Below are 27620 nucleotides of genomic sequence, written 5' to 3'. Positions count from 1 at the left end.
AACTTTGATGTAGAGCTTATGAATTACAATTACGGCAAGTTAGTTATATGAAATGGTACTTACAAAGTTTTAGTATTGTTTACTCAAATACAAATTTTTCTTTTTTGTTGAAGACTAACTTCATAGGTTAGCCTTTTCTTGGCTCTTCCTGTCATTCTTTTTTTTTTTTTTAATTTGTAATTGTTACTCTAAAGGTGATATATGGATTACCTATCTCATAAATTGGGTGATGTCACCCTTTCTTTTATTCTCTCCCAGTTTTTCCCTCCTGTCTCTGACCACAAGATCCTATCTTTTTTTTTTTTTTTTTACTTTATTGAATAGATCTGATTCCAGGTAGTGATACTAATTTAAAACACAGTGTTTTCCTATGGGCTTTTCCTTTTATTCTATCTTACATCTTATACTGGAGAATTTTATTTTGAAGATGATTATGTTGTAAATGTCAAAGTAAAATAATTTGATAATCCATATTACCTGCAGGGTAGACTTCTGTTCACTACTAGTCTTTATGAAAAGCATCAGGAGAGTTGGTATTTCAATGATTTCTTTACTCTGTGTGTGTGTGTGTGTGTGTATGTGTGTATGTGTGTATGTGACTCAAACTTTGTTATACTAAATCTCACAGTCTTAGAGTTGTAAAGGATTTGCAAGTCATCTAGCTTCTAATACCTTTCCTCTCACCAGAAGGCATGTCAATACAAATAATTTAGTTAGCATGAAAATCCTTAAGGCTATCTATCATTTTTATCTCTTAATTCTGTAGAAACAATATAGATCTCATTTTGGCACTTAGTGTCACCTTAATCACAGAAGAAAAGCAGTGTGGCTTCATACTTACAGGGTTTCAATATTAGTGAATTCTACTTACTAGCTGTGTGATTTGACAGCTTAGTCTTTATAAGCCTTGGTTTTCTCTTCAGTAAGATGTAGGTATTAGTTGTAGCAATTTTCTCAGTTTATGTGTGAGATAAATGAGGTGATACATGCGTGTTTATCATTGTATTTGACACATAATAAATATTGGCACTTCTTGTTTTGGGAAATATGTCAGAGTCAGATTTGAATCTTACTTCTAATTTTCTTTTTTGACTTTGGACAGCTGATCTCTGAATTCATTAATGACAGCTGTGCTTGGGATTTTATTTTATTTCTGTCAGTTGTGGGACTAGCACTCTATCACTTTGAGCCACAGCCCCACTTCCAATTTTCTGGTGGTAAATTGGAGATAAGAGTGTCACATGGGGGAAAATGAGGGAGGAGGTAACAAGTTGGATAAGAAATGTACTCACTGCTGTAACCCCTCTGTACATCACTTTGACAATAAAGAAATGGGGGGAAAAAAGAGTGTCACAGATTTTCCTGCTTGGGCTGGCTTTGAACTGCGATCCTCAGATCTCAGCCTTCTGAGTAAAGTAGTGTTATAGGCATGAGACACCAGCTCTCCATATACTTGAGCTTGAGATTTTAGTTAGAATCAAACAGACTTTTTAAAAATGGAACTTACTTGGGGCTGGGGATATGGCCTAGTGGCAAGAGAGCTTGCCTCATATACATGAGGCCCTGGGTTCGATTCCCCAACACCACATATACAGAAAACGGCCAGAAGTGGCGCTATGGCTCAAGTGGCAGAGTGCTAGCCTTGAGCAAAAGGAAGCCAGGGACAGTGCTCAGGCCCTGAGTCCAAGGCCCAGGACTGGCCAAAAAAAAAAAAAAAAAAAAAATGGAACTTACTTATTTATTTTTTTTGCCAGTCCGGGGCCCTGAGCACTGTCCCTGGCTTATTCTTGCTCTAGGCAAGCATTCTGCTGCTAATCCACAATCCCAGCCCCCTTTAATGGAATTTTTTTAAAGGATAGTTTTAGTTATACAGCAAAAGAAAGTGAAAACTGTGACTTCTTAAAAAGATTTATTTATTGTCAGAGTGAAGTACAGAGGGTTACAGTTTTCATACATAAGGCAGTGAGTACATTTTTTATCCAACTTGTTACCTCCTCCCTCATTTTTCTTCCCCCTCCCCCTCCCCTCGCCCTGAGTAGTACAGTTGGTTTACAGCATATTGTCTTGTAAGTATTGCTGTTGCATTGGTTCACCTTTTACCCTTTGTCTCCCTTTTGATGTTCCCCTTCAATTCCCTATTTCTGATAAACATACACAATACCCAGGGTACCAACATCAGTTACAGTGACATCTGGGGTAAAAACACAGTGAAGACAGGTAAAAGAAAATGGCATAATTTTGCATGGTACGTTGAAAATAACAGCAATGATAAACCAGTTATTTCCATGACTTGGGGTTCATTTCCCGAAAGTGGGGCTGCAGGATCATAGGGGAGCTCTATGTTTAGCCTTTTGTGGAACCTCCACACTGCTTTCCATAATGGTTGAACAAATTTACACTCCCACCAACAGTGTAGTAGGGTTCCCTTTTGGCCACATCCCATATAGAATATGTTGTTATTAGTTTTCTTGATAATGGCCATTGTTACTGGGGTGAGGTGGAATCTCAGGGTTGTTTTGATTTGCCTTTCTTTTATGGCCAGTGATGTGTAGAGCACTTCTTTACGTGTCTCTTGGCCATTCCCATTTCTTCTTTAGAGAAGTCTCTTTAGCCCATTTTTTAAGGGGCAGTTGTTTCTTTGAGGATTTGTTTTGGGGGAATTTAATTTTCTAAGTATATTTTAGATATGAGGCCCTTGTCTGTTGTATGGCCAGTGAAGATCTTCTCCTAATCTGAGGGCTTTCTATTTATCTTGCTAGCTATGTCCTTTGCCATGCAGAAACTCTGCAATTTGGTGCAATCCCCTTTGTCCTACCTTTTTTTGATTTGTTGTGTTTCTAGGACTTCATTAAGAAAGTTTCTACCTGTGCCAAGGAGCTCGAGTGTTTCTCCTATTCCTTCGTGCAATGAAAATTGTAACTTTTTAAAAAAAGACTTTCAGCACAAGGCTTTGTACTGAGAGAGTTAATGTTAAATTAATCATTATTGTTATAGTAGTTATAAAAGATAAGACTGAAAAGTTTCTGGCTTCTGAATATATTTTATATAAATATTGCTTCAATAAAGTTGAGAATTTTTACACTGTAATGAGGAGCCCCATTATTTATGCTAGAGATTTTGATAAAAATAAATTAAGTTTTAAGTAGTATTCTGCAGTACATAGGAATTACAGCCATCAAAGACTTCTTGAATTTGAAATTGCCTTCCAAGAAAAATAATTTTTTAAATCATTTTACTAATGTGATTGATTTTTCTCGTAGAGCAAGCAACTCAGCCAGCAGGCCATGCAGATTAGAGTAAAGATAAAATCCTGACCAGATGTAGTGCTGACAAGTTGTCTTAAGGTTTTAAGGTGAAATCAAAGCCAGACCTAAAGAAACATAGGCTGCAAGGTTTTCCTCATTTGTATTAACTAGAATATTTCTATATATACAAGTTAATCCAATAGACAGTTAAAGACAAATAATTACACTGGGACACAATTGATAAAACAGCAGTCTAAGCATTCACACAGTGAGAACAAAGAAGGACATTCTTAGGATAGGATGACAGGGGCTCAATAGTTACATGCATATGGTCATATAATGTGATGCCTATGGAAATGAACTCCAAGTAATGGAAACAAGAGGGTTTTTATTGTATTGCTGCAATTACTTTTTCTTTAATTTTTTTTCCTTTGGTTTATTTCCTTTTGTCACTGTTTTTGATTTCTGGACCCTTTGTCTTATATGTAAGTTTATCTGATCTGGTGAGGGGAAGGGGTATCACAGAAAAGGTGCGGCAAAGGGTAAACTAATTCAGCAGTGATACCCACTAGACACTGTGTTGCAAATGAACTTTATAACTTGGGAGGAAGGGGGATTGGGAGGGGAAAAAGTGGGAAGAAATGAGGGAGAGGGTAACACTGTTCAAAAAGAAATGTACTCATTTAACTCCTCTGCACATCACCTTATAATAAATTTTTTTTTTGTTCCAGTCCTGGGACTTGAACTCAGGTCCTGAGCACTGTCCCTGGCTTTTTTTTGCTCAAGGCTAGCACTCTACCACTTGAGTCACAGCGCCATTTCTGGCCTTTTCTATATATGTGGTGCTGAGGAATCGAACCCAGGGCTTCATGTATATGAGGCAAGCACTTTACCACTAGGCCATATTCCCAGCCCATACAATAAAATTTAAACCTAAAGAAAAGAGAAAGCCTTGTTGGCTGGATGACAGTGGCTTATGCCTGTAATCTTTGCTTCTCAGGAGCCTGAGATCTGAGGATCAAAGATTGAAGCCACCCTGGGCAGAAGAGCCCTGATGAGATGCTTATTGTCAATTAACTACTCAAATACTGGAAGAGGAGCTGTAGCTCAGAGTGGTAGTGTGCTAGCTTTGAGCCAAAGAGCTCAGGAATAGCACCCAGGCCCATGACTGACAAAAAGAAGAAGAAAAAAGAAAGCCTTGTAGGTTAATCATTCAGTATCTTGGGACCATTTATTTGATCCTTCTATGTAGTACATTTGTTGTTACTTGTAATACCTGAATTATTAATGTTTTGGCCAATGTAACTAAAGTTATAAGAACAGCTGGGCACTGGTGGCTTATGCCTATAATCCTTGCCACTCAGGAGGCTGAAATATGAGGATAATGGCTCCAAGCTAGCCCAGGCAGGAAAATCTGTGAGACTCTTATCTCCAATTAACCCTTCCTCCTCCCCAAAAAGCCAGAATCGGAGCTTTGGCTCAAGTGGTAGAGCACCAGTTTTCAGTGAAAAAGGTAAGGGACAGTGCCCAGTTTATGTCTTAGTGTCTGCACAAACAACAAAACAACAATAGTAACAAAACGATGATACAGGTTATTAGGTACACAATTTCTCATCCTATTCCTAGACACTCTCTCTCTCTCTCTCTCTCTCTCTCTCTCTCTCTCTCTCTCTCTCTCTCACACACACACACACACACACACACAATATTTTTCCTCCCTTCTGAGTTGGCTTTCAGTTTTTACCCAATCTCACTGACCATTGAATCTGGTCACTAACTATTTGCAAATAGAGTTAGAATAGTTGGGATTTAGGGTTTTTAGTTGTTGGTCTTTTTTTTTTTTTTACCACTTCCTCTAGGGTAATATAGGAGTTAGTATATGATATTTTTAAAGTATATTATAAGTATAACATAATTAACTAATATTCTTTCATAGTACTCGGGACTGGATTCAACTACTTGCTAGGCAAACGCTCTACTTCCTTGAGCCACATCCTTAAGCCCTCTTACTTTTAGTTGGTTTTCAAATGAGGTTTTCAGTTGTTGTCGAGGCTGGACTTGGACTGATTTCTTCCTAGCTGTACCTTCTGAGTAGCTGGGGTTACCTGTGTGTGTCAGCATGCCCAGCCTCAATCCTGTTTAAGAAGTGACAGTAACTAGGCATTCATACATAGTGAGACCAAAGAAAGATACACTTAGGGGAGGAGCAGAAAAGCATAATGCCTATAATCTGACCATCCAAAATAATATTTACTGAAACAAACTTCAGGAATTGAAAAAAAAAGAGGTGTTTTCTTTTTTGCTGTTTTTGTTTTCTTTTTGTTTTGTTCTCTATGTTCATTTATATGCCTTTAGGAATTTGCCCAGAAATGGGATACAGAGTGAACAAAGGTAGCCATGGCACTCACTGGACTCCGTTGAAAGTTAACTTTACAACTTGTGGATGGGGATGGGAGGGAAGAAGGAGAGAGGGAGGAAGGGGGTTACATTGTCCAAAAAGAAATGTACTCTTTACCTGACTTATATAACTCCAGCCCCTCTGCACATCACCTTTATAATAACAATTTTTTTAAAGGGGGTGAGAGTAAGCATTCATGTTATTGGACAACATTGGTTAGAAGCTGTTTGGGTGATCTAGAAGTAAGTGTTTTGGTTGGCCAATGTGTATAGTAAGATGACAAGTTGCTTCTGAGTGTTAGGAGAGATCAGAGCTGAGATAGATAAAGAGACACAGCTTTTACAGGTTTGTGTGCCCCAGAAGGGCTCTGGTGGTATGGATGGAAGCCCAAAAGCCAATCAGATGTATAAAGAGAAGAGTTCAAAGAAAAAATTCAGTAAGTGAGTTTTGCAGAAATGAAGTGGGGCTGTCCTTACATAAATCATGGGGCAGAGTGCTTTCTCCTGTGGTAGGAAGAGCTAACGCTATACTTGTGCACTTTCTCTGCCTCCCTCATGTGTAGTCCAAAGAGTTTGTTTTCTTCTTCCCTACCTACTCTCTTGCTGTGCAACTGTCCCACCCATAGTCTTCCATAGTCTTCCCTCCATGTACATTCTAATCCTGGAGGTGAGACACCAGGGTGGTGGGTCCCTGTGGGGATGCCCTCTGTGATGTCCCGTTAGGCGCTTCGTCTTTTGTAGAACTCTGTGCTATGATGCTTTGTGAAGCTTCTCCCTGCACGGTGAGTGTGAGGCACTCAGTGGACACCTTTGGGAATCTCTCCCTTTGTACTAGTACCATTGTGGTCTATCTACCGGGTTATTTAAGCTGAAAACCCGGACATTTTTCTCTGTTCTTTTTTCTCTGTCACCCTCATGTCAGAATGGTCCTTATATAGATCAATAAGTAACATCTCCTGTGTTTTAAGAATTTCCCCTTCTTTCATTTTCCTCTTCTTTTCCAATCTTTCACTTGGCTCGTGGAGTGGTGCCTTTAGATGCAAGTCTTGCCCTCCAAGCTTTTTAAAAAATAGTTTCATAGTGACCCAACCAAAATATAAACTGTGTTGGTCTGTAACTTGAATGTACTTGGAAGTTTTTGAATGATTTCTTGTGATACAGTGATAAACTCTAACCATAACTTGGTTTATGAGGTCAGCAGAATAGAAATCATCCATCTCTATAGACTGCTGGTGTAATGCCTTCTTGCTTGAGTTCCTTTTCTGTTTTGCTACAAGTTAAATATACCTGTGCTGCTTTAGCTCTTTGTCTGATGGCCTGGGAAATCCCTTCTCACCTTTTTTTTTTTTTTTTGGCCAGTCCTGGGCCTTGGACTCAGGGCCTGAGCACTGTCCCTGGCTTCTTCCCGCTCAAGGCTAGCACTCTGCCACTTGAGCCAGAAGCGCAGTCCTGGGCCTTGGACTCAGGGCCTGAGCACTGTCCCTGGCTTCTTCCCGCTCAAGGCTAGCACTCCGCCACTTGAGCCACAGCGGCGCCGCTTCTGTCAATTTTCTGTGTATGTGGTGCTGGGGAATCGAACCTAGGGCCTCGTGTATCCGAGGCAGGCACTCTTGCCACTAGGCTATATCCCCAGCCCCCCTTCTCACCTTTGAAAACCCAGCTAAAATGTTACCTCATTGCTGGTTCTTTTGCACTTAGTGTTTTTGTCTTTCTTTCTTGTTTAATTTTAATTACGCTTAAATGTTACCTTCTCTCATATTTTAGCTTCATTTTACTACTTCATTCATCTTCTACATCTTTGCCTCTTTTTTGTTCTTGTCTGTTTGATGTAGGTTCACACTACATTGCTTAAGCTGGTCTGTGATAGAGTTCGTGAGACTGACCAAATGCGAAAGTATAACAAAGTTTATTTCGTGTCAAGCATGGAGATCACTAGCTGACTGGGACCAGGGCTGTCCCCTTGGGGAGCGACCCTTCTCTGATCTCACAGGCTACTTTCAAAGCAAAGTAACTGCAAACTGCAGTGCCAACAGCTGCCCTTTAACACCATTGGCTCACACTAGGGAAATTCCAGCATGGTTTTCCTGATTGGTTATCTACCCTTTCAGTTACCTATTTTGGCTTTGATATTGGGAACTGGCCTCAGTATCAGGAGCTAATGGCAGGTGGTCACGTAGCACTGATGCAGGGGGTTAATGCAGGGGGTAGAGCAAGTCACAAATGGGTTAAGCAAGCCATTTACAGAAGCAGAATTTTGTGGTCAGGCTGACCTAGTACCAACTTTATTTTAACAATTGCTACCATGTTTTCCCATTACCACTAAGCAAGCTTGAGTGAGCTAAAACAATCCAGTACTCAATCATAAGTAAAGCAACCCAACAGTTACCATGGCATTTCCAGTACTATTATGGTTATTTCTATAGTCTGACTATGATTTTTTTTTACTGTCTGTTACCATGGTTGCTCCCTAGGTACAGAGGGGAACAAGGGCTCCCTATAGTTTTAAATGTCAAACTACAAGAAACTAGTCTCACGGGTGGGGGTGCAGCCCTCTAGCATGGAGTCATCACCAGGGTTTAGAAGCTGTTATCATTTTAACACTAAAACTTACTATATTTAGTCACTCAGGTTCTCAGGTTAGCCCTTACAGTCTGGAACTTGCTACATAGCCCAGTTTGGCCCTGAACTTGTGTTTCCTGAACCTCTGAAGTACTGGGATCATAGATGTTACACCAGCATACCAGGCTCTAAAGCTTTATCTTTGCAGGCAGGGTCTCTGACTTGTTTTAGAGTCATTATGGATTTTACGTAATTGTTAGCAAATGACTGGTATTTTAAAACCATGATGCCTCATATACAAAATTGTAACTCTGAGATATTCTTAAGTAATTGTAGGAACAATACAGATTTTAAAAGTATTAGAGGCTTTGCATGCTGCTGTGGTTGGTTTTGGATTTAAGGTTGAAAATGAGTCTCTTATTCAAGTTAATTGTAACAGAAGTAAGATAGCAACTGTTATCTTAAAAAAGTTTCCAGTAGATGGCATTATGAGACTATTTCTATCCTCTGTGCGGGAAGAATTAACATTTATTTATTTCAGACTGTTGTGGTTTGTAAAAATCATTACAGTGTTTTATGGACAGATTATACAGCCAGAGCATCCCACATAACACTTCTCTGGAGCCTCTGGGGATATGATTACTATGATAACTAACCAGCTAAGCCTCTGCAGTAACCTCTTTCTTTCTCTTTCTCATTCTTTCATTCATTCAATCATATTATAGAAAACTAGTGTCTTGATACAAGGGTCATGTCTGATGATACATTGGTAAGAGGAGACTGATGTGGGTTTAATTTGTACCGAGCTTTCCTTCATTTCATACACAGTGAGTATTAGAACAGGTAACAAGAAGTGTGTGCTCTAGAAGTTAAAAGCTGGGGTCACTGGGTACTTAGTGGCTCATGCCTGTAATCCTACCTACTCAGGAGGCTGTCATCTGAGAATCCTATTTGAAGCCAATTTGGGCAGGAAAGTTCATGAGACTCAGCTCACTAACCACCACAAAGCCAGAAGTAAAGAGGTGGCTCAAGTGGTAGAGTGCTAACCTTTAGTGAAAAAATGAGTCCCAGTCCCTGACTTCCAGCCCTGAGAACACACACACACACACACACACACACACACACACACACACACACACATGGTTCTAGCTGCCTATTACCTTAGGCAAGGTACCTGATGACTCTGCCTGTTTTTTCCACTGGACAACAGACATACTTGTACTGTAGAAAATTTTGGAAATAATAATTAAACCCATCCTTAGGGATGCTGTGGTAGGTACAGAAATAAATATTGTGAAGCATTACAACAGCGCCTGGCCCCATATACACTAGATATTATTATTTTTATGATAATTTATTATTATTATACTTATGAGCACAGTTGCTTTTGCCCCAGAGCCAGATAGGCGGTGTGATTATGTGCCCTTCACTGACCTGTGCATCTGTTACTGCTAAGCTGTGGTTATCCGTCATCTGCCTGAAGAGCCAACATTCTGCAAGAGCTAAAAAAGCTTTGGGGGAAAAAATGTTTGTGATTCCAGTTTTATTAATTTTTTAGAGGCAATATGTCTGCTTGAAATGGGTTTCTGTTATGTTTGTGTTGCTGCTGCTAATACCTTTAATTAAGTACCAACATTAGGCAGGTTTCCTATAGAGGCCCAGCCAGCTGGTTCTTGGCATTAAAATCCAGCAGCTGTGGTCAAGCTTTCATGTGCGATGTTGTTAGATGCTTAGATAAAGGTGAAACCTTCTCATTTTGGTTCAAGGCTTTCGGGGTCAGGTAGCAAACAAGTGCATTATGAGCCTGCAGGGAGATGCTAGGGACCTGAACCTTTCTTCTTCTTATTGCAGATTCCTCTGTGCAAAGTAATTAGATTCAACATAGACTATACCATTCATTTCATTGAAGAGATGATGCCTGAGGTAAGGGGAAAAAAGTTTTAATAGCTTGATGTAGTTTGCTCTTTTGTTTATTCCACACTTTAAAAAATGAACTTGGTCCACTCTTGCTTTTTGCCCCAGGAGACCTCTAAAGTATCTACTCTAGTAGCAAGGTTAAAATTTGGGTCATTTTTAAGCTCATTGACCTATTTTTGAACCTGTTTCTGCTCGCCTTGCATCTGCTGATAGTAACTTTACATCTGTTTCTAGTTTGTTTTGCTTAGGGGACAGATTTTGGTTCCTGGCCTTTATCAGAGAGGAAATTGGAATGGTGAAACTGAATTTGATAGCTGGTCGAGTAACCTGATTCATTATCTCCAGTGACAAGATCAGTGCTTGGGTCATTTTTCTTCTCATATATTTACATATTTTTTCCTAATTGTTTTTCATTGCGGATGCTAAGTAGCAGATTTATCTAAATATATGCAAGAGATTGAAAATTCCCAAGCAAGATTAATGTGAATATCAGAATGATTCATTGCCTGATCTTGAACTTAGCCGTGTCAACAAATCACACCAAGAAATAACAGCTAAGCAGACAGGCTTGTGTGCGTAATGTTATGTTAGAGTAGGGGTCGATTTCTGGAGCCGTTGGCTCTTCTCCAAGCTTGTTTATCGGGGAAGGTCTGTCAGGGGCAAAGAGCACTAAGGGGAAATTGATGGGTGTATGCTAAGTTGGTACCTCTTTCATTTTGGGCAAGTCCGTGTACATTCTACCTGACATTCAATAGAATTTGCGGATGGGCTATCCTTTTATTTCATGTTTAGTAGGGTTTTTGGCTTCTGTTTGACTTTTAAGGACAGCAGTCTTCATTTGCTATTATAAAACGTTATGACTTTTGACATGATCTCATGCAGAATGATTTATGAACCCAGAGCAAAACAAACAGGAGTTAAGAATTATGAGACAACAGTCACTTGCAAATATATCATCTGTTTAGCTTGTTTACAGAATGAATTTTGGAACAAAGTTTGTAGTTTTTCTTAACTCTTTATTTGCTTTGGTTAAGAGTTTGAACTTTATTATACAAAGGACTTTTTGTTTTGGGGGTAACTTGGTTAGCAAGACATTCTATGTTGAGTTGGGCTAAGCTTATAGGTCTGCAGGTGTATGTATAATTTGAATTAGCAGAAGTCCTCAAGAGTCTCTTAATAACAGGTCTTATAATTGGGCTAGAAAACATGATGTGAGACTTGACTTTTTAAATTTAACATCACTGAAAAGGACTGGAATGACATTTTTATAGAAATCCAAATGTTATTATTGTCTACTTCATTTCTATATGAAACAAGTGGGTTGTTATAGGACAGTGTGCAAACTTTAGGAAATTCTATGTTTTTAGCATAGTTTCAATGGATACTTTTAAAGATACCTGACTAGGGCAGTTGAATTCAGTCTATATTTACCGATCTATAGTAATTTAATTTTGATTTATTTTTCAGAATTTTTGTGTGAAAGGGCTTGAACTCTTTTCACTGTTCCTATTCAGAGATATTTTGGAATTATATGACTGGAATCTGAAAGGTAAATAATAATAGGCTTTAAAGAAAAGCATGGTGCTTTTAGGCGAATGGTATGGTATGTGTGCAGTTCTTATAATGTGGGCAGGGCATAGTTGTAATTTTTCTTACTTTGAAATATCCAGAATAAAATGTTATTCATTAGAATACTTGCTATCATTTGACATGAAAACACTTTCATGGATTTTGCTTCATAGAATTTGACAATGCCTGTTATTAGCTAAGAAGATAGTCAAGTTGTTAGGAGTAACTACTTTGATTTCTGTGCATTAGGGAAAATCTCAGTTCAGATTTTAAATCTAGTCATGAAACTGTCATGAAACTGCTCCTAAGATGCCAGTCCATCAAAACAGAACTTTAGTAGCACACATACATGTTCACACACATGTACACATACAGTGGTCTGGATAGAAGCAAAGGCCTCATGGCTGTTTGTTGGAAGTGCTTCTTTTGGAAATGTCTGTACTTGAGCAAATATTTACCTATTTGTATTTGATGCAGTATATCTGTAAAACATGCACCAACCAAGTTTAAAATGAATACATTGAACATGGGTTTTCAAACCATGTCTATTGATGAGTGTTTTTTGTTTTTTTTTTTTAAATCAATAGTATTGCTCAAGTTTATTTTTTTGTGCTGGTCCTGAGGCTTGAACTCAGGCCCTGAGTGTTGTCACTAAGCTTTCTTTTTTGCCCAAGGCTAGCTACTTGCAGCTTGTTTTGGTAGTGTGATAGAGTTAAGAGTCTCACAGGAGACTTTCCTGCCCGGCCTTGGCTTCAAACCCTGATCCTCAGGTCTCGGCCTCCTGAGTAGCTAGGGTTGTAGCTATGAGCCATTGGCTCCCAGCTTGCATAGGTTTTAAGAGTGTGTTGATCAAAATGTGAAGGAAATAAGCATATTAAATCATGTTACTGTTCAGTTACAGGAAAAATCTTGATGCTTTTAAATTATAAAACGTAACTTTTAGTAGTAGAGGTATGGCTCAGGTGATAGAGTGTCAACCATGAACAAATAAGCCAAGTGAGAGCACAAGGCTCTGAGTTCAAGCCCCGTCACTGGCACACACAGACACACACAGACAGACACACACACACTGAATAAACAACTGCATTGTGTATATTTGCTTCATGTGGCTTTCATTCTCCTGTTGCCTTGTGTAGCTTCCTCAATGCAGCCTCCGTGGCTGCTTCTGGGGGGTACTGATTAATGATTGAGCTATTGGGGTTATTGGGGAGCAGCGCTGGGGACAGTGGTCTTTTGTTTTTTTTTTAATGTGCTTATTTCTGGTGGTGCTTTTTGTTGTTACCATAAATCTTAGGAATTAAGTTGTACTGTTGTATCCTAAGGCTGTCTGATTTCTTTTTTCCTTTTTATCACTTGTTTGCTTTAGGTCCTTTGTTTGAAGACAGTCCTCCATGCTGCCCAAGATTTCATTTCATGCCACGTTTTGTAAGATTTCTTCCAGGTAAATTTTTTTTCTTGTCAGTGACCTGGTGAGATAGTGCATCTGAACATAAGCCTGCCGCCATTCTCTTTTTAATCTTCTGAGTCATTTTCCCACCTTGGACAGTGTTGATTATCTACTTCTCAGGTTACACATAGAAATATAAAACTTTTACATGCTGATTTATACCTCTGCATAAGTTATCATGGCTCTGGATTGGAGGAGCAGTAGGAGTATTGATATATTTCAAAATATAAATCTGAAAAACTACTTGATAAAATTTCTTACCTGTCCAACAACATGGAAATGTTCATGGGTACATAGCTACCTTCTTTTGCTTTCAGTGTGTGCTATGCCCTCACTTTGATCTGTCCATTCTGTCTGCCCTAGCCCCTTGTCTAACACCACTGCCCACAAGAATATCACCATTCCGACCTCTTGCTTTTTCTTCTCCTGTCTGTGGACGGTTCAATGATGCTGGAGGGAAATAAAAAGAGCTGTGGCTATAAATCCCGTTTACAGCCTTGTTTGGGGAGTTACCTTTCTGTCTAGGTCTTCAACTTGTCAGTTGGGGAAGTTCAGTCTGGATTTTTGGTCTGTTCCTTTGCTTCTGAACCCTTGTGTTGATCCAGCAGATGCTGTCTTCCTCATGTGCTCTTGGTCCATTCAGGGCCAACTTTACTTCAGTGCCAGATCCTTCTGACCCTTTTCCAGCTTGCTGCTGCTTCCTCCTCCTTGTCTACTTTCCTTCTCCTTCCTTTTTCTTTTCTTCCTCTTCCTCCCTCTTCTTTCTTCTCTTTCCTCTACCTCCTTCTCTTTGTTCCTCTTTCTCCTCCTTCTGTGTATGTGTGTGCATGCGCATGTCTGTGTGGTCTCTGCTAGTTCTGGGGTTTGAGCTCAGGGCCTCAAGCTCTTACTAGGCTTTATCACTCAAGACTGGTACTGATTAATTGGAGATAAGACTCTTAGAGGCTTTTCTATATAGGCTGCCTTTGATCCTTAGAGTTCAGACTCTGGTGTAGTTGGGATTACAGGTTTGTGAGCTCTTGCCTAGTGTGGGCCTGAGCTCTCTACTCTTCTGGGCTCTCCTTCCTTTTTTTGCTCTTCCATAGAGCTTTTCTTTCTGTATTCAGCCTAGCATAGGTTTCCTTCAAGAATCTGAGAGAAAATGATATTCTTCCGCACTTTAGTTATAATGGCTTGTTTTATTTTAAGGATAGTGTTACACATATTTTTAGTATTATCGTTAGTGTTTATTTTGGTTAAAAATGCATTCAGAAGCTCTCTTCCTTTTTTATGTCCAGTTTCTTTTCATTGAGATGCCCTTTTTTCTTTTCAAGTGAATGCATCTTTGATTTCATAATGGAGCTTTAGCAATAAGCTTAAAAGAAAATGGAGTTAGAGTGAGTTTGCTGGAAAGCCTTTCCTTTCTTTATCTTTGCCGTTAGGCATTTTATGACCAAACAAATCTCTAAGAAAAAGTGGGCAGTTTAAAAAATCATCTTGCAGAAAAACCTGTATTGCGTATTTACTGTGAGATCTTTCAGTGTGGAAATGTTATTCACAACTATGCGGGGATAATGTTTAGGTTGCCATAAAGTTCAAGATCTACTCTTTTGGTTTTTTAATTTTTTTGGTTGTGGAGCTTTAACTGGGGGCCTGAATGCTGTTCCCAGCTTCAGTGCTCCAGGCTATTTATTGACCACTTGAACCACAGTGCCATTTTAAGTGGTTAATTGGAGATAAGAGTCTCACAGGGACTTTTCTGCACAGGTTGCCTTCACACCACTGATCCTCAGATTTTAGCCTCCTTATAGCTAGGATTACAGGTCTGAGCCACTGGCTCCCAACTACTCATTTATTTTAAACAGGTCTACTTTTTCATTAGACCTCTCTTTGAAAATATACATATTAAAAAAAAAAACCTGAAGGATACAGAAAAATACCTTAAGGTATTAAATGTATCTTGACACTGGGTGGAAAATTATGATTGTTTTTCAACAATGTGACTTCATTAAAAGTGTTTGCAAAAGGATGAGCTAAAAAAGTACAATTTGATATCTATCTCTACATCTCTACCTGTATCTTTGTATCTGTATCTGTTTATCTTTTCAGCACATGAAATTGTTTTTCTACATAGTTGTCATAGTAGTATATGATTTGTACCCTATCTTTAATAATTCATTGACCAGATGGATATTTTTGAGAATAATGGTTTATAGTGCCAAATTCCTTGTGAAAAGGTGCACATTAGCTTATGCTGCTATGAAAATTTGTATTTTCCTTAACATTTTAGGACCAATTGATCTTCTTCTTTTCTCCTTTCATTCCTTCATTCTTTTCTTCCCTTTTGAAAATTTTAAAGTTGAACTCCATCGGGAGCTCATTGTAAAGTTCTTGCATTATCAGAGCTAATGTCCTTCTTGGCACACATAGAAGCTTGCCACTTATAATGCGTTACAACAGTGTTCCTTATGTAAATACTCAGATTTTTGTTACCAATAAATGTGCTTTCCAGGCATTCTTGGTAGGTGATGGTTCTCGTTTCTTTAAAGTAAATCTTATTTTTTTTTAATTGGGTTATATCAGTTATGTAGGGGAAGGGATTTTATTGTTACATCTCAATTCATGTTAACACTATATACTTAATTTCACCCACTCTGTCACATTTCCTGTGCCCTTGCCTTAAAGTAAATCTTGGATTGAGCTACAACAGAAATACTGAAAAGGACACATATCATAAATATAGCACTTAGTAAATGTTCACAGTGAGCATGATAATATATTCTACCTTGATTGAGATCATCACTATTCTGCAACCCCCAATGGAAATCACCATATGTTGTGGTGGTTAGCTTCATTTTTAGTGTTGGGTAGTTTTACATGATAGGCCTAAATTGAATTTATCTGGTTAATGAACATTCGTGTATTTTCAGACTTCTTTTTTGTGTATCTAAGTGCCAGTCTTGAGGCTTGAATTCAGGGCCGAGGCACTGTTCCTGAGCTCTTTTGCTCAAGGCTAGCACTTTACCACTGAGCCACAGCTCCACTCCCAGCTTTTTGGTAGTTAATTGGAGAAACAAGTCTCATAGATTTTTGTTCCCAGGCTGTTTTTGAATTGGGATCATCAGCTCTTAGCCTCCTAATTAGCTAGGATTACAGGAATGAGGCACTGGTGCCCAGCTCAGATCTTTATATATATGTGAAAGATGTTAATGAGATATATTTATATGTGAATGTTAAATACATATATTTAACTGGCATATAATGTTAAGTTTTGTAGTTCCTTTGAATTTTCCAAAGTGACTGTACCATTTGCACTTTTACGCCTGGTGTATGAGAGTTCAAGTTCTATTGCATTCTTTTACTTTCTGTCCAACACTTGCCACTTCCCTCCCTCCTTCCCTTCAGCCCCCCTCTTCCTCTTTCTCTTCCTACATTTACCTCTCTATCTTTCATTTTCTTTCTTATTTTTCATGCTGACATAGGACCTCATGAATGCTGAGCACACACATTATCACTGAACTGTATCAACCTTTTTCAGTTTAGCTACTCTGATGAGTGTTCAGAAATATCACATGATTTTATTTTGCCTTTTTTCTAATGACTAATGGAATGATGTGTTTTATATATTTCTCGTCTACTTAGATATTGCCTGTTCAAGATTTTTGTTCATTTTTCTGATGGGCAACATCTTAACTTTTCTACATTGATTTATGGATTAAAAAATACATACCATATATGAGGGCTTTATTGGTTAGAAATTATATTGACAATATTTTTCTTCTGTAGATTGTCTTTTGATTACCTAAGGGTAGCTGATGATGAATAGAAATTTATTTATTTTTTTTTTGGAATTCTTAATTGTAGTGTGGTCCAGCTTAATATACCTCTTCCTTTATGGCTACAGCTATTTGTATCTTGTTAATGAAATGTTACCTATCCTAAGGTCATCATGATACTCTCCTATATTTGCTTTACTTTTACATCTATAATATGTTTTGGATTTGTTTTTGAGATTGGATAGGACATAGGTCAAAACTTATTTTCAATATAGAATCCAGTTTACCCAGCACCATGTATTGAAAAGGCTTTTCTTAGAAGAATGAGATTGCGTTTTCCTTTGGCTGACTGGAGTCAGAAAGTCCGACAGACAATATAAGACTATTAAGTAAAAAGGTAGACATTTCCTATTGCACATGTGAAAATGAATAGGTGCTGGAAGTGGTTTGCTTTGTTTGAACCTATATAAGGAGAATTATCCATTTTTCTTCAAGTGGGATAACACTTTCTTTTTTTCTGTTTTACTCAAGTACTTTAGGCCTTCTCTGTGTAAGACTTTGTCCCATAGCACTACATATTATAGATAGACATTACTTTTTTTTAAAAAATAGTTTCTCTGGTGATAAGTATCTTGAAGGTTTTTGAAGTATTCCACAGACCCTTCAGGAATATCTTAAGCATTTGTTCTTTTTCACTTACATTTCTATAAGCTGGAGTTCTAGAAGTGAGATAATTTGTTAAGATAGTATGAACATCTTAAATTTGGAAAGGTGGTCAGATTCTGTCTAGAAAGGATATACCAAATGGTAGGTCAGATGTGTTTTTATGAAAGCCCTTAAAAATCACACACACACACACACACACACTTACATACTTCTTTTTTTCTTTGGTGATAGTCCTGGGGCTTGAACTCAGGGCCTGACACTGTTGCTAAGTTTAAAAAAAAAATTTTTTTTTTAATTTTATGCTCAAGGCTGGCACTCTCCCATTTGAGCCACAGCTTCACTTCTGACTTTTCAGTGGTTAATTGGAAATAAGAGTCTCATGGATTCTCTGCCCAGTCTGGCTATGAACTGCAGTCCTCAGATCTCAGCTTTTTGAGTACCTAGGATTGTAGACATGAGCAACTGTTGCCCAGCCACCTATATATTTTTATATGACATGTCTAAGTTAAAGTAATTTATGTATGATAACTGGATATTTAGGTAATTTTTGGTTTCATGTATACATGAAATATGTAGGTAAATAAAATTTATATTTAATATGAATATAAATATATAAGTAGTATATGTATGTTCACTAATACCCAGGCCTAGATATTGCTGGTCTTATAGTTTTGTCCATTGATAAGCAGAAAGTACTGCTATTATTTGCAGAATTCTTAAGCTTCTGAGAAAATGAGTAGCTTTTTAGGTATGTCAAGTGTTTCTTATGTGAATAAGTATTCTCATTTGGTTTTCAGTTATCAATTTGTCATAATATCTAAATGAATGTTTAAGTTTTATCAGTCACCATACTTTCTTCCGACTTAGTTTATTCACTTTGAAGACAACTATCTCTGCTGCTTTAATTTATGGAATTAAACTCGATCGTGGAAACCAAGTATTATTCAGTACAGACCAGGGTGCTGGAAGTCAAGTCACAGAGCAACATGTTTGTTTTGATTTTAAGCATTTTCTCAAATTTTTCTGTCTGTTCTATCTTATTCTCCCCTTGAGCGTGAAATTGTTGGTAGGAACTGGGCCTACTTTCAGGCTTAAATGTGACTGCCCGGGGTGGTGCAGGACGTGATTTAAGATGGTCAGAATGCACAGACTTCCAGCTGTTCGATTGTCACCTGTGTCCTCATTGGAGTCAGACACTGGAAATCCTTTGCAAATCGATTGTGTGGCAAATTGATTTTTGGAAATTGCCCCATCTGGAGCAGCAGTTCTCAGACACGGCCGGCAGGGTGCCAGGAAAGCGAGAGAGGGCAACTCGCCATTTCTAGGAGGCAAATTGAGTTTGACTTAGACCGCTACAGCATCTTTTTGGGAAAATGTAGAAAGACACTTGTTGTTAATAAAAGTGATTGAAAATGAGATTGTATCATGTTATTTTGGTAGGAATGTTTAGACGTAGAGCTATAGTGCAGTTTATCTCAGTGTAGAGGAAGTGGAGGACATTTTTACATTTCTTAAAATTGAGTGTGAAACAGTTGATAAATGCTCATTTAAGCAGCCATATATTTAGCACAAATTCTCTTAACAAATTGCCCCCTCTTCCAGATAACCATATAAATAATCAAGCAATATAAAGCTGAGTGAATTGGGTCTCTAAAAAACAGTTTATAAAGTCTGTCAGTTCATTAATGACTGTCCAGATTCATTCTCTGAAACACAAACTCTAGTTCTTCCCGAATAATGAGCCATTGTCACAGTTCCAGTCCCAGAGCTGGCAGAAGTCTTGCTAACCTTAGCTTACCCGCTCTAATTTCTCATTTCTATCATGTCCTATTTATCCCAGCCAACAAGATAAAAATTACTTCCTAGCCCTCAGTGACAAAGTCCCATAAATCCCCAACATAAACACGTAGCAGGGCAGACAAGCCCCAAAAGCCAATTCATTAGCATTAGTAAATCCATGGTCGTCTGAGTGCAAGTGGCCATGTTATTTATCTGCTTCAGAAAGTCATTCCACCAGTATTTATGAGTGTCTTTTTCTCCCCCCCCCACCCCCCTTTGGCCAGTCCTGGTGTGAGAGATACAGCATGTGTCCCATGGCTCTGCGTGATTCTGATTTTACCTCCTCTTTTATTTCCATAATGAGTGGATCCCAATAGCAAATGTGGAACTGAGTCTCAGGTCCTTTTTCTTTTCTTTCTTTTTTTTTTTTTTTTTTTTTTTTTGCCAGTCCTGGGCCTCGGACTCAGGGCCTGAGCACTGTCCCTGGCTTCTTCTTGCTCAAGGGTAGCACTCTGCCACTTGAGCCACAGCGCCACTTCTGGCCGTTTTCTGTATATGTGGGGCTGGGGAATCGAACCCAGGGCCTCATGTATACAAGGCAAGCACTCTTGCCACTAGGCCATATCCCCAGCCCCTCTTTTTCTTTTTTTTTAATTTATAATTTATTAATTAAACAAAAATTTTTGACAAGTTGTGCAGAGGGGTACAGTTACATAATAGGGCAGTGTGTACATTTCTTGTGATATCTTATACCCTGTTTTTCTTTCCCTTCCCTAGGTCAGGTAGACATATATACAACACACAGTGTACCAAGAACATATACAGTAGCCACGTGGCCTATGCCAAAGAAAATTCACCTAGAACTTTAAATGTAATGTTGACATTAGACAATATGTCAACAGTAGTCTTATATGACTGTACATACATAGCTAGTGAGCTATTGTGATCCACTGCGAGGTCTATTTTTGACCTTTATATGTTGAGTAGTTGTTTGGTTTTGGATACATAATGTAGGGTCGCTGACCTACATCAGGTCCTTTTTCTTAATCTTTCACTTGAAGTTGTCTGTCCTGAGTTGCCATGCATTTGCAATGGCAAATGACTTTCTGAGGTGTAGCTTCTATGTAGGCTATTTAGCATGGAGTTAGTTTCTCCTGTAGCATCACCACCTATGAACCTGGTGTGCATATCTTATTGTTTCACTATGTCTAGTTTTTATGCTGTGAAACTCTTTCCTGATCAGCAGCTTTGTATCCAAACTGAAAAACAGGTAGAGATAGCTCCTATCCATGGCTACTCTTCTTTTCTTTCTTTCTTTCTTTTTTGAGCCAGTATTGGGGCTTGAACTCAGGGCTTAGGCTCTGTATGTTCGCTTTTTCTTTCAAGGCTGATGCTCTGTCATTTAACCACAGCTCTACCTCCTGCTTTTTGATGGTTAGTTGGAGATAAGAACCTCTTAGATTTCCTTCCCTGGGCTGGTTTCAAAGCAAAATCCTCATATCTCCGCCTCCAGTGGCTAGAATTACAGGTATGTGTCCCTGGTGCCTAGCTCATTTTACTTTTATTAGAAGTTTCATGAAATCTCAGCCCTAAATGTTCCAGGAGAAGTTTTGGTACTATTTTATCTTATTTGGATCTGAGGGCACCTGAGATTTGCTTGGGGGTGGGGTGGGGGGTGCGGGGGGCTGGGGGGAAGATGCTCCACAGGAAAATAACATTTTACTCCTTCTAGTATCTTTGAATACATTGTATTCTTATAGTTCTTAGCACTGTTTAGAAAGACTCTACATTTCAGAGATTAGGAGCCAGGTGCTGGAGAATCTAGGCAGTGTTGTAGTTCTTTCCCTGGTGCTTTTGGGTTCCTTTATTCCAGCTGTTATGGATGTATGCACACGCAGGGTACAGCCACACGGTCTGCTTTAGTGTATCACATCTGTCCATTCAGACCTCCTGGAAGATGAGAGATTACCCCTGGACCAGACCATGCTGCTGGAAGAGCAGGCCACAGGTAGTGGATTGAGATTGGAATGAATTTTGAGGCTGACTCAAAGTATTCCACAACCATGTAGGTTAGTTTGAGCCACTCGCATAAAAGTACCCTGGGCTATTTATTCATTTAAACACATAAACCCTTGTGTCTCATCATTGTGAAGGCTCAAAGGTGGACATCAGTATCTGAATGGTCTGGTTCTAGGGAGGGTCTGTCTTCTAGTTTGTATGGACATGGATCCCTAATGCCCCAACTACCCCATTTTCTTTTTTTTTTTTTTTTTTGGCCAGTCCTGGGCCTTGGGCTCAGGGCCTGAGCACTGTCCCTGGCTTCTTCCCGCTCAAGGCTAGCACTCTGCCACTTGAGCCACAGCGCCACTTCTGGCCATTTTCTGTATATGTGGTGCTGGGGAATCGAACCCAGGGCCTCATGTATACGAGGCAAGCACTCTTGCCACTAGGCCATATCCCCAGCCCCCCCATTTTCTAATATCATCCCATTGGGAGTTAAGATTTCAACATGTGGATTTTAGAAAGAAACAGTCTGTAACACCATGGACGTTTGCCAATCAAAGGTTCAAGGCAGATGCTTTGTAATGAGGCATAAAAAATGTGTTTGGTATGAACAATAATATGAATGAATGGATAAGAACTTACCCTCTTAGGCATTGGTTATATTATATATTTTGTATTTGTCACCTCTTAGATAATTTTTTTTTGAAGCTCATTGTCTCTGAGTAAAAGAACCTCCTCCCCACCCCAGAATGTTATTTTCAAGGATTTTGGGAATTGTGATTAACATTACTAGCTTATATACTTCTTGAGGGCCTATGACTTGTGGCTTTGGGGAGAAGGGGGTGGGACTGAGACAGGTCACTCACAGAGCAGGGCGGCACACTTCTGTGGTGAGAAAAATTCCCATGCTCTGAGTCAGTAAAGCTGTAAAGCTTTGCAACATCTGCGTTCCCTGCTGTGTCTCACACCCTGTCTTACTAATGCACTCACTTGCTGGAAAGCACTAGTCTCACTGTTGACCTTTGATTTATTTGTTTTTCTTTTAGGGATAGAGTATAGAGTGAATATTTTGCTATATAGTCTAGGCTGGCCTTGATCCTCCCGTCTGCCTCTCCCAAGTACTAGGATTATAAGCATGTGTCACTTTGCCTGGCTTCCTGACCATCTTTTTCAGTAGAGCTCTGATTTCTTGCCTGGGTTTGTTCTAATTCATGGCACTCATCTTAACCTGGCTATTAGGTGGTTGTTACTTCTAAAGCCTGAATTGGATGCATTAGAAAGACAGAGGTTTGGCTATTTGGACCACCATTGTGTTTGTGGTGCCCAGAATAGCACCTGTCATATCATAGGTATTCTGTAAATGTTTATAGAATGAATATTTGGATGAATGAATAAATAAATGCATGTTTATATATCTAAATGCCTATATAGTGGCAGTGTAGTTCAGAGTAGTATCAAAGGAGAAACAGAGCTCAAAAGAAATTGTAATCTTTATTCTTTTCTCCAAATGTGCTGGCCTGACCACGTTCTTGGCCCATATTGAAAGCTTATATTTTTTTGTGATATTGCTGACTCCAGCTTCCCAAGTGCTGGAGGTTTTTCTGTTTGAGTCTCACCTGCTGCCTTTATTTATCATGGGACATTTGGGCCTAACTTATGGCTGGTAGCTTAATTCATGCCTGGGGAAGGGCAGTAGGTGTTTCTAAACTTTCGGGGCTCTGATCTTTCCCTTGGAAGAGGGTACACAAAAGTGGAATGCCTATGTGGGTACAGGAGCTAATCCCAAAGAAGCAGAAGCCTGTGAACTGCACATTAATACATTAAATGATTTCCTTTGATTCATTGTAATCCCCTCTACGTGATGATACATGCTTCTGTTAGCCTCACAACACTTGATTTTTTTCCCCTCCATTTTCCAACTCCATAATGATCTTCCATATTGGTATACTCTCTTGAGCTCTATTCATCACGGCAGGTGCAACACATTAGCACCCAAAAGTTAGACCGTAATGCAACAATGGCTTATTGAAACATCCATAAATATCTCATAAAAGCTTAGAATTTCCTTAAGACAGTACCATCACTTCTAAAGAGTGTTTGTCTGTTATCCTAGAAAGATTTATATAATATTTAGGACATAACATGGTTCTGTGTATTATAAACTGTGGTTCTTTATGCTAGGTGGATTTAAATTTATTTAGGCAGGTACCTTTTTTATATTCATACTTCACAAATGGAGTCTGTTTTATCATTTCTAATGTTGTTGTTACCGTTTTGGTAAATGAGATAGTCTAGGAGCACTGTTCATCAATGAAACAAATGGCTTTCACAGTATTTGGCACCCAGTTAAACAATGTAAACCTTTTTAAGTTACCTTTTTTATATCTGTTGTTTTCCTCCCGTTGTCTTGATTTTTCCTAGTCATCAGATGATTTGCTGTTCTTTGGGGTGGCCTTACTTTTTCTTCCTCTCTCTCCTCTCCCATCAAGATGGAGGCAAAGAAGTGTTGTCAATGCACCAGATTCTGCTATATCTGCTACGGTGTAGCAAAGCCCTGGTCCCAGAAGAGGAGATTGCTAATATGCTTCAGTGGGAGGAGCTTGAGTGGCAGAAATATGCGGAAGAATGCAAAGGCATGATTGTCACCAACCCTGGGACGGTATGTGCAGGTGTTTACACAGCCACCATTGAATGTCCTTCTCTAGGTTTTGATGTGGCACAAAAACCAAAAGAGCACGTCTGAAAAGCTTTCAGTATTTATTGCTTCTCTCCCTGTGAGTAATTTCTGCTTTAAAGACTTAGATCATAAGAAAAGTACTACAATAGGAGCATATTTGGTAGTCATTTCACCTGATGGGTATATTTTTTTGCCTGAAGAGATGTATATTTCCAGGACTTTTGATTATGATGTAAATTGCCCTCCAAGAAGGATTGAGTTGTAAAATTTGTACTTTGACCAGGAAAATCTGAGAGTGCTTATTTCTTTGTATGCTTACTCTAGCTTAATAAAAAAATCCTGGTCCTGATGCTGGTGGCTTCTGCCTATAATCCTAGCTGCTAAGGAGGTAGTGATCTGAGGAGCAAGGTTCAAAGTCATCTTGGGCAAACAAATATGAGAGATTCCTTTCTCTATTTAACAAGCATAATGCTGGAAGTGGAGGTGTGGCCCAAGTGGTAGTGTTCCAGCCTTGAGTAAGTAAACCAAGCAAGAGCTTGAGGCCTTGAATTCAAGCCCCAATACTGGTGTACACACACACACACACACACACACACACACACACACACACACACAAAGGAAAATAAATTTTTGCCACTTTGATAGCAGAAAAATCTATTATTTGACTTAGTGAAAAAATGATTATCATATATTTTTTCACTATTCATATTTTCTTCTGATAGTTGCCTATTAATATACATTTGATTTGCTTTTGTGGTACTTGTGCCTTATATTATCAATCCTTTGCCATAATAATTATTAATAGTGATACCTTTGTTTGCTTCTTAAATTTTGTGTTGTATTGAGTAGGTTCTAATGTTAATTTTTAAAGAAAATTTGTAAAAATTAAACACATACATAAAGAGATAGTTTCTTTAAGCAAAAGCTAGTATATTATTTATATCTTGTCAAATAATTTTCTCTATATTACTGTTTCATAAACTAATGATATATTGGCATTTTATCACAGTACAATTTTGCTGAAATGGAGAATTAAAATACATCTATGTAAGAAAACCAATAAGCTATTTAGGTAAAGCTGTCTTTTTCTTAAAACTGCCAATTTTTTAATCATCTTGATTTATAAAATATAAACTCTGGATTTACTTTTTATAGCATGACAGTAACATTTGCACAAACAAAATATTGCAATTTGAGAATAAAACATTCCAGCTAATGCTGATGACTTTAAACGAAACCAGAAAGTGAAATTACTTAATAAAAATATAAAAATTGTTTAAAATTTAAAAAAACCCCACCACATCTGGTTTTACTGTTATAGTGTTAAGCTACATAAGTAACTATTCATGCAACTTTAAAAGAAGTAAAATAATAGTACCATATAAGCAAGACTGCATATTTTATGTATTCATTTTTTTGCGCAGTTGTATCTTCTTTTATGTCTTCTGTCCGTTTTTGAGCTGGGTCTGGGGGTAGGCGGCACTGGAGGGAGACGCACGTTGTCATCTAGTTTGTCCTGTCATGGACATTCTGGGAGCATATTCATTCCGGGCTTTCTTCTAGGGCCTAGTTAAGATTTCCTGAAATCTTAGTATCAGTTGAAAAGCTTTTGAAAACAATTAACTATTCCCTGACTGATAGTACACCATATGCTCCAGGAAATGGGGTCCAGAGATTTGCAGTTAAAAAAAAAATCTTTCGGAGCTTCTAGTCACTGTTGCTTGTTTTGCACCATTGGCATAGAAGATATTTACTTGTCATCATCATCATCATCATCATCATCGTGTAGCTGATTTGTTAAAGGGCCACTGTAGAAGCCAGTGCCAGCAAAGCTTTTATATTACATATGGTGCTTGGCCCAGGTGAAAACCCAACATACATATACACACGTATATACATGTATATATACATACACATATACACACACACATGTCTATATCTGAAAGGATCCTGTGATGAATGTTGAGCCAATGAAACTGTCAGCAAAGTATGAGTTTAGTAGAGGTGTCAGCCAGGAATGCCAATGACATTTCATAAACTGTGCGGTGAGTTTCAGAGAAAGGGAGAAAGTACACCGATTTTTGGCCTGATTAATGCTACATCTCATTGACATGGTGTACAGCCACTTTGGAAGATAGCAAGGAATCCAGACTAGTAAAGATGAAAGGTTTCCATTGGAAAATAATCAGGAATAAATTAGGAAAGACAAGTTTGAGTGCCAGACCTAGGAGCACACTGGAAGTTATTTCTTTTTAATATTTATGTAAAGATAATTTAGTACCATGGAAACATCCTTTCATTTCATCCTCTTGAGAAGCATACATGTTACTCTTAGGACACGGTAGACAACATGACCTTGTGCTTCATTCTTTCAAGTACTTGGTTTGAAAAATGGACCACTGGCAAGTATATTGGGAAATTTATTAAATTTTCCAAAGCATTATGATCACATTAAATACTTTATGGCTGTAGAACTTGAAAGAATTAATCTTCTTTCCTAAGCACTTTGCCTCTGTCAGTTAATACTTCAGCTATTAGTAAGAATGCTTTTTATCCTTACATAGAGATGATATGATAAATGTTACAGGGTGCAGTGAAAGTCTAGAATTTATTACATTCCCTCACATTCCTCCCCTCCCCAAATTTAGAGATACCACTTGAGCCACTTCTGGCTTTTTGGTGGTTAATTGGAGGTAGGAGTCTCACGGACTTTTCCTGCCTGGGCTGACTTCTAACAACAATCCTCAGATCTGGGGCTGGGAATATGGCCTAGTGGTAAAGTGCTTGTCTCGTATACATGAAGCCCTGGGTTCAATTCCTCAGCACCCCATATATAGAAAGAGCCAGAAGTGGCGCTGTGGCTCAAGTCACTGAGTGCTAGCCTTGAGCAAAAAGAAGCCAGGGACAGTGCTCAGGCCCTGAGTTCAAGCCCCAGGACTGGCAACAAAAACAAAAACAAAAACAAAAAATGAAACAATCCTCAGATCTCGGCTTCCTGTGTAGCTAGGATTATAGGAATTAGCCACTGGTGCCCAGTTTCTTTTTTACCTTTAAATAATAATAATAATAATAATATAATATTAATATAATATATTATTATTATTATTATTATTGTGTCAGTCCTGGTGCTTGAAATCAGGGCTTGAGGCTCTGTCCTTGAACTTCTTTTGTTCAAAGCTAGCACTCTACCACTTGAGCCATAGTGCCAGCTCACCACTCTGGCCTTTTCTGAGTAATTTATTCGAGATAAGAGTCTCATGGACTTGGTCTGCAGGTAGAAACTGAATTACTAATTAGGGACTGCCCTGAGTGCTGATTACCAACAAGTAGTTTATTAAACCATAGTCTCCATGACTTTTCACAAATTTAGACTATTCAGATGAAAGGCATTGCCGAAATGTTCTTGAAGGAACCAGCTATTCTCCCCTTTCCTTACTAGATATGACATTAAAAACCATGAAACTGTGTTAAAATAGGTGTTCTGCATGGACATAATCAGAGAAGCTGAACTTTGACCTTTGTTTTGCTATATGTCCTAGTTTATAGGTATGGAATTAAAGGCGTCACAAGACATACTGAGAGCAAAGGGATTAAGTTTAAATAGA

The 27620-nt window shown here is 38.5% G+C and overlaps 1 protein-coding gene and 1 long non-coding RNA gene across 2 annotated transcripts in view; one reads left to right on the top strand and one right to left on the bottom strand.

Annotated features, from left to right (window-relative positions):
* The window catches only part of Drosha (drosha ribonuclease III), a 117951-nt gene that overhangs the window by 31029 nt on the left and 59302 nt on the right, over window positions 1-27620 (top strand). Inside the window, 4 exon segments of the mRNA XM_048368458.1 lie at window positions 10053-10124; window positions 11586-11667; window positions 13054-13128; window positions 23828-23997. Of these exon segments, the coding sequence (XP_048224415.1) occupies window positions 10053-10124; window positions 11586-11667; window positions 13054-13128; window positions 23828-23997 (399 nt within the window).
* On the bottom strand, window positions 6709-7477 carry LOC125367765. The gene is made up of 2 exons (XR_007214145.1): window positions 7289-7477; window positions 6709-6978 (listed from the first exon to the last, which is right to left on the bottom strand). It is a non-coding gene; the product is annotated as an uncharacterized LOC125367765 (long non-coding RNA).

This window comes from Perognathus longimembris, chromosome 19, assembly GCF_023159225.1.
Source record: "Perognathus longimembris pacificus isolate PPM17 chromosome 19, ASM2315922v1, whole genome shotgun sequence".
Taxonomy (NCBI): Eukaryota; Metazoa; Chordata; class Mammalia; order Rodentia; family Heteromyidae; genus Perognathus; species Perognathus longimembris.
The sequence above is the reverse complement of the archived record's forward strand: the minus strand, read 5'-3'. Positions and strand labels throughout refer to the sequence as shown.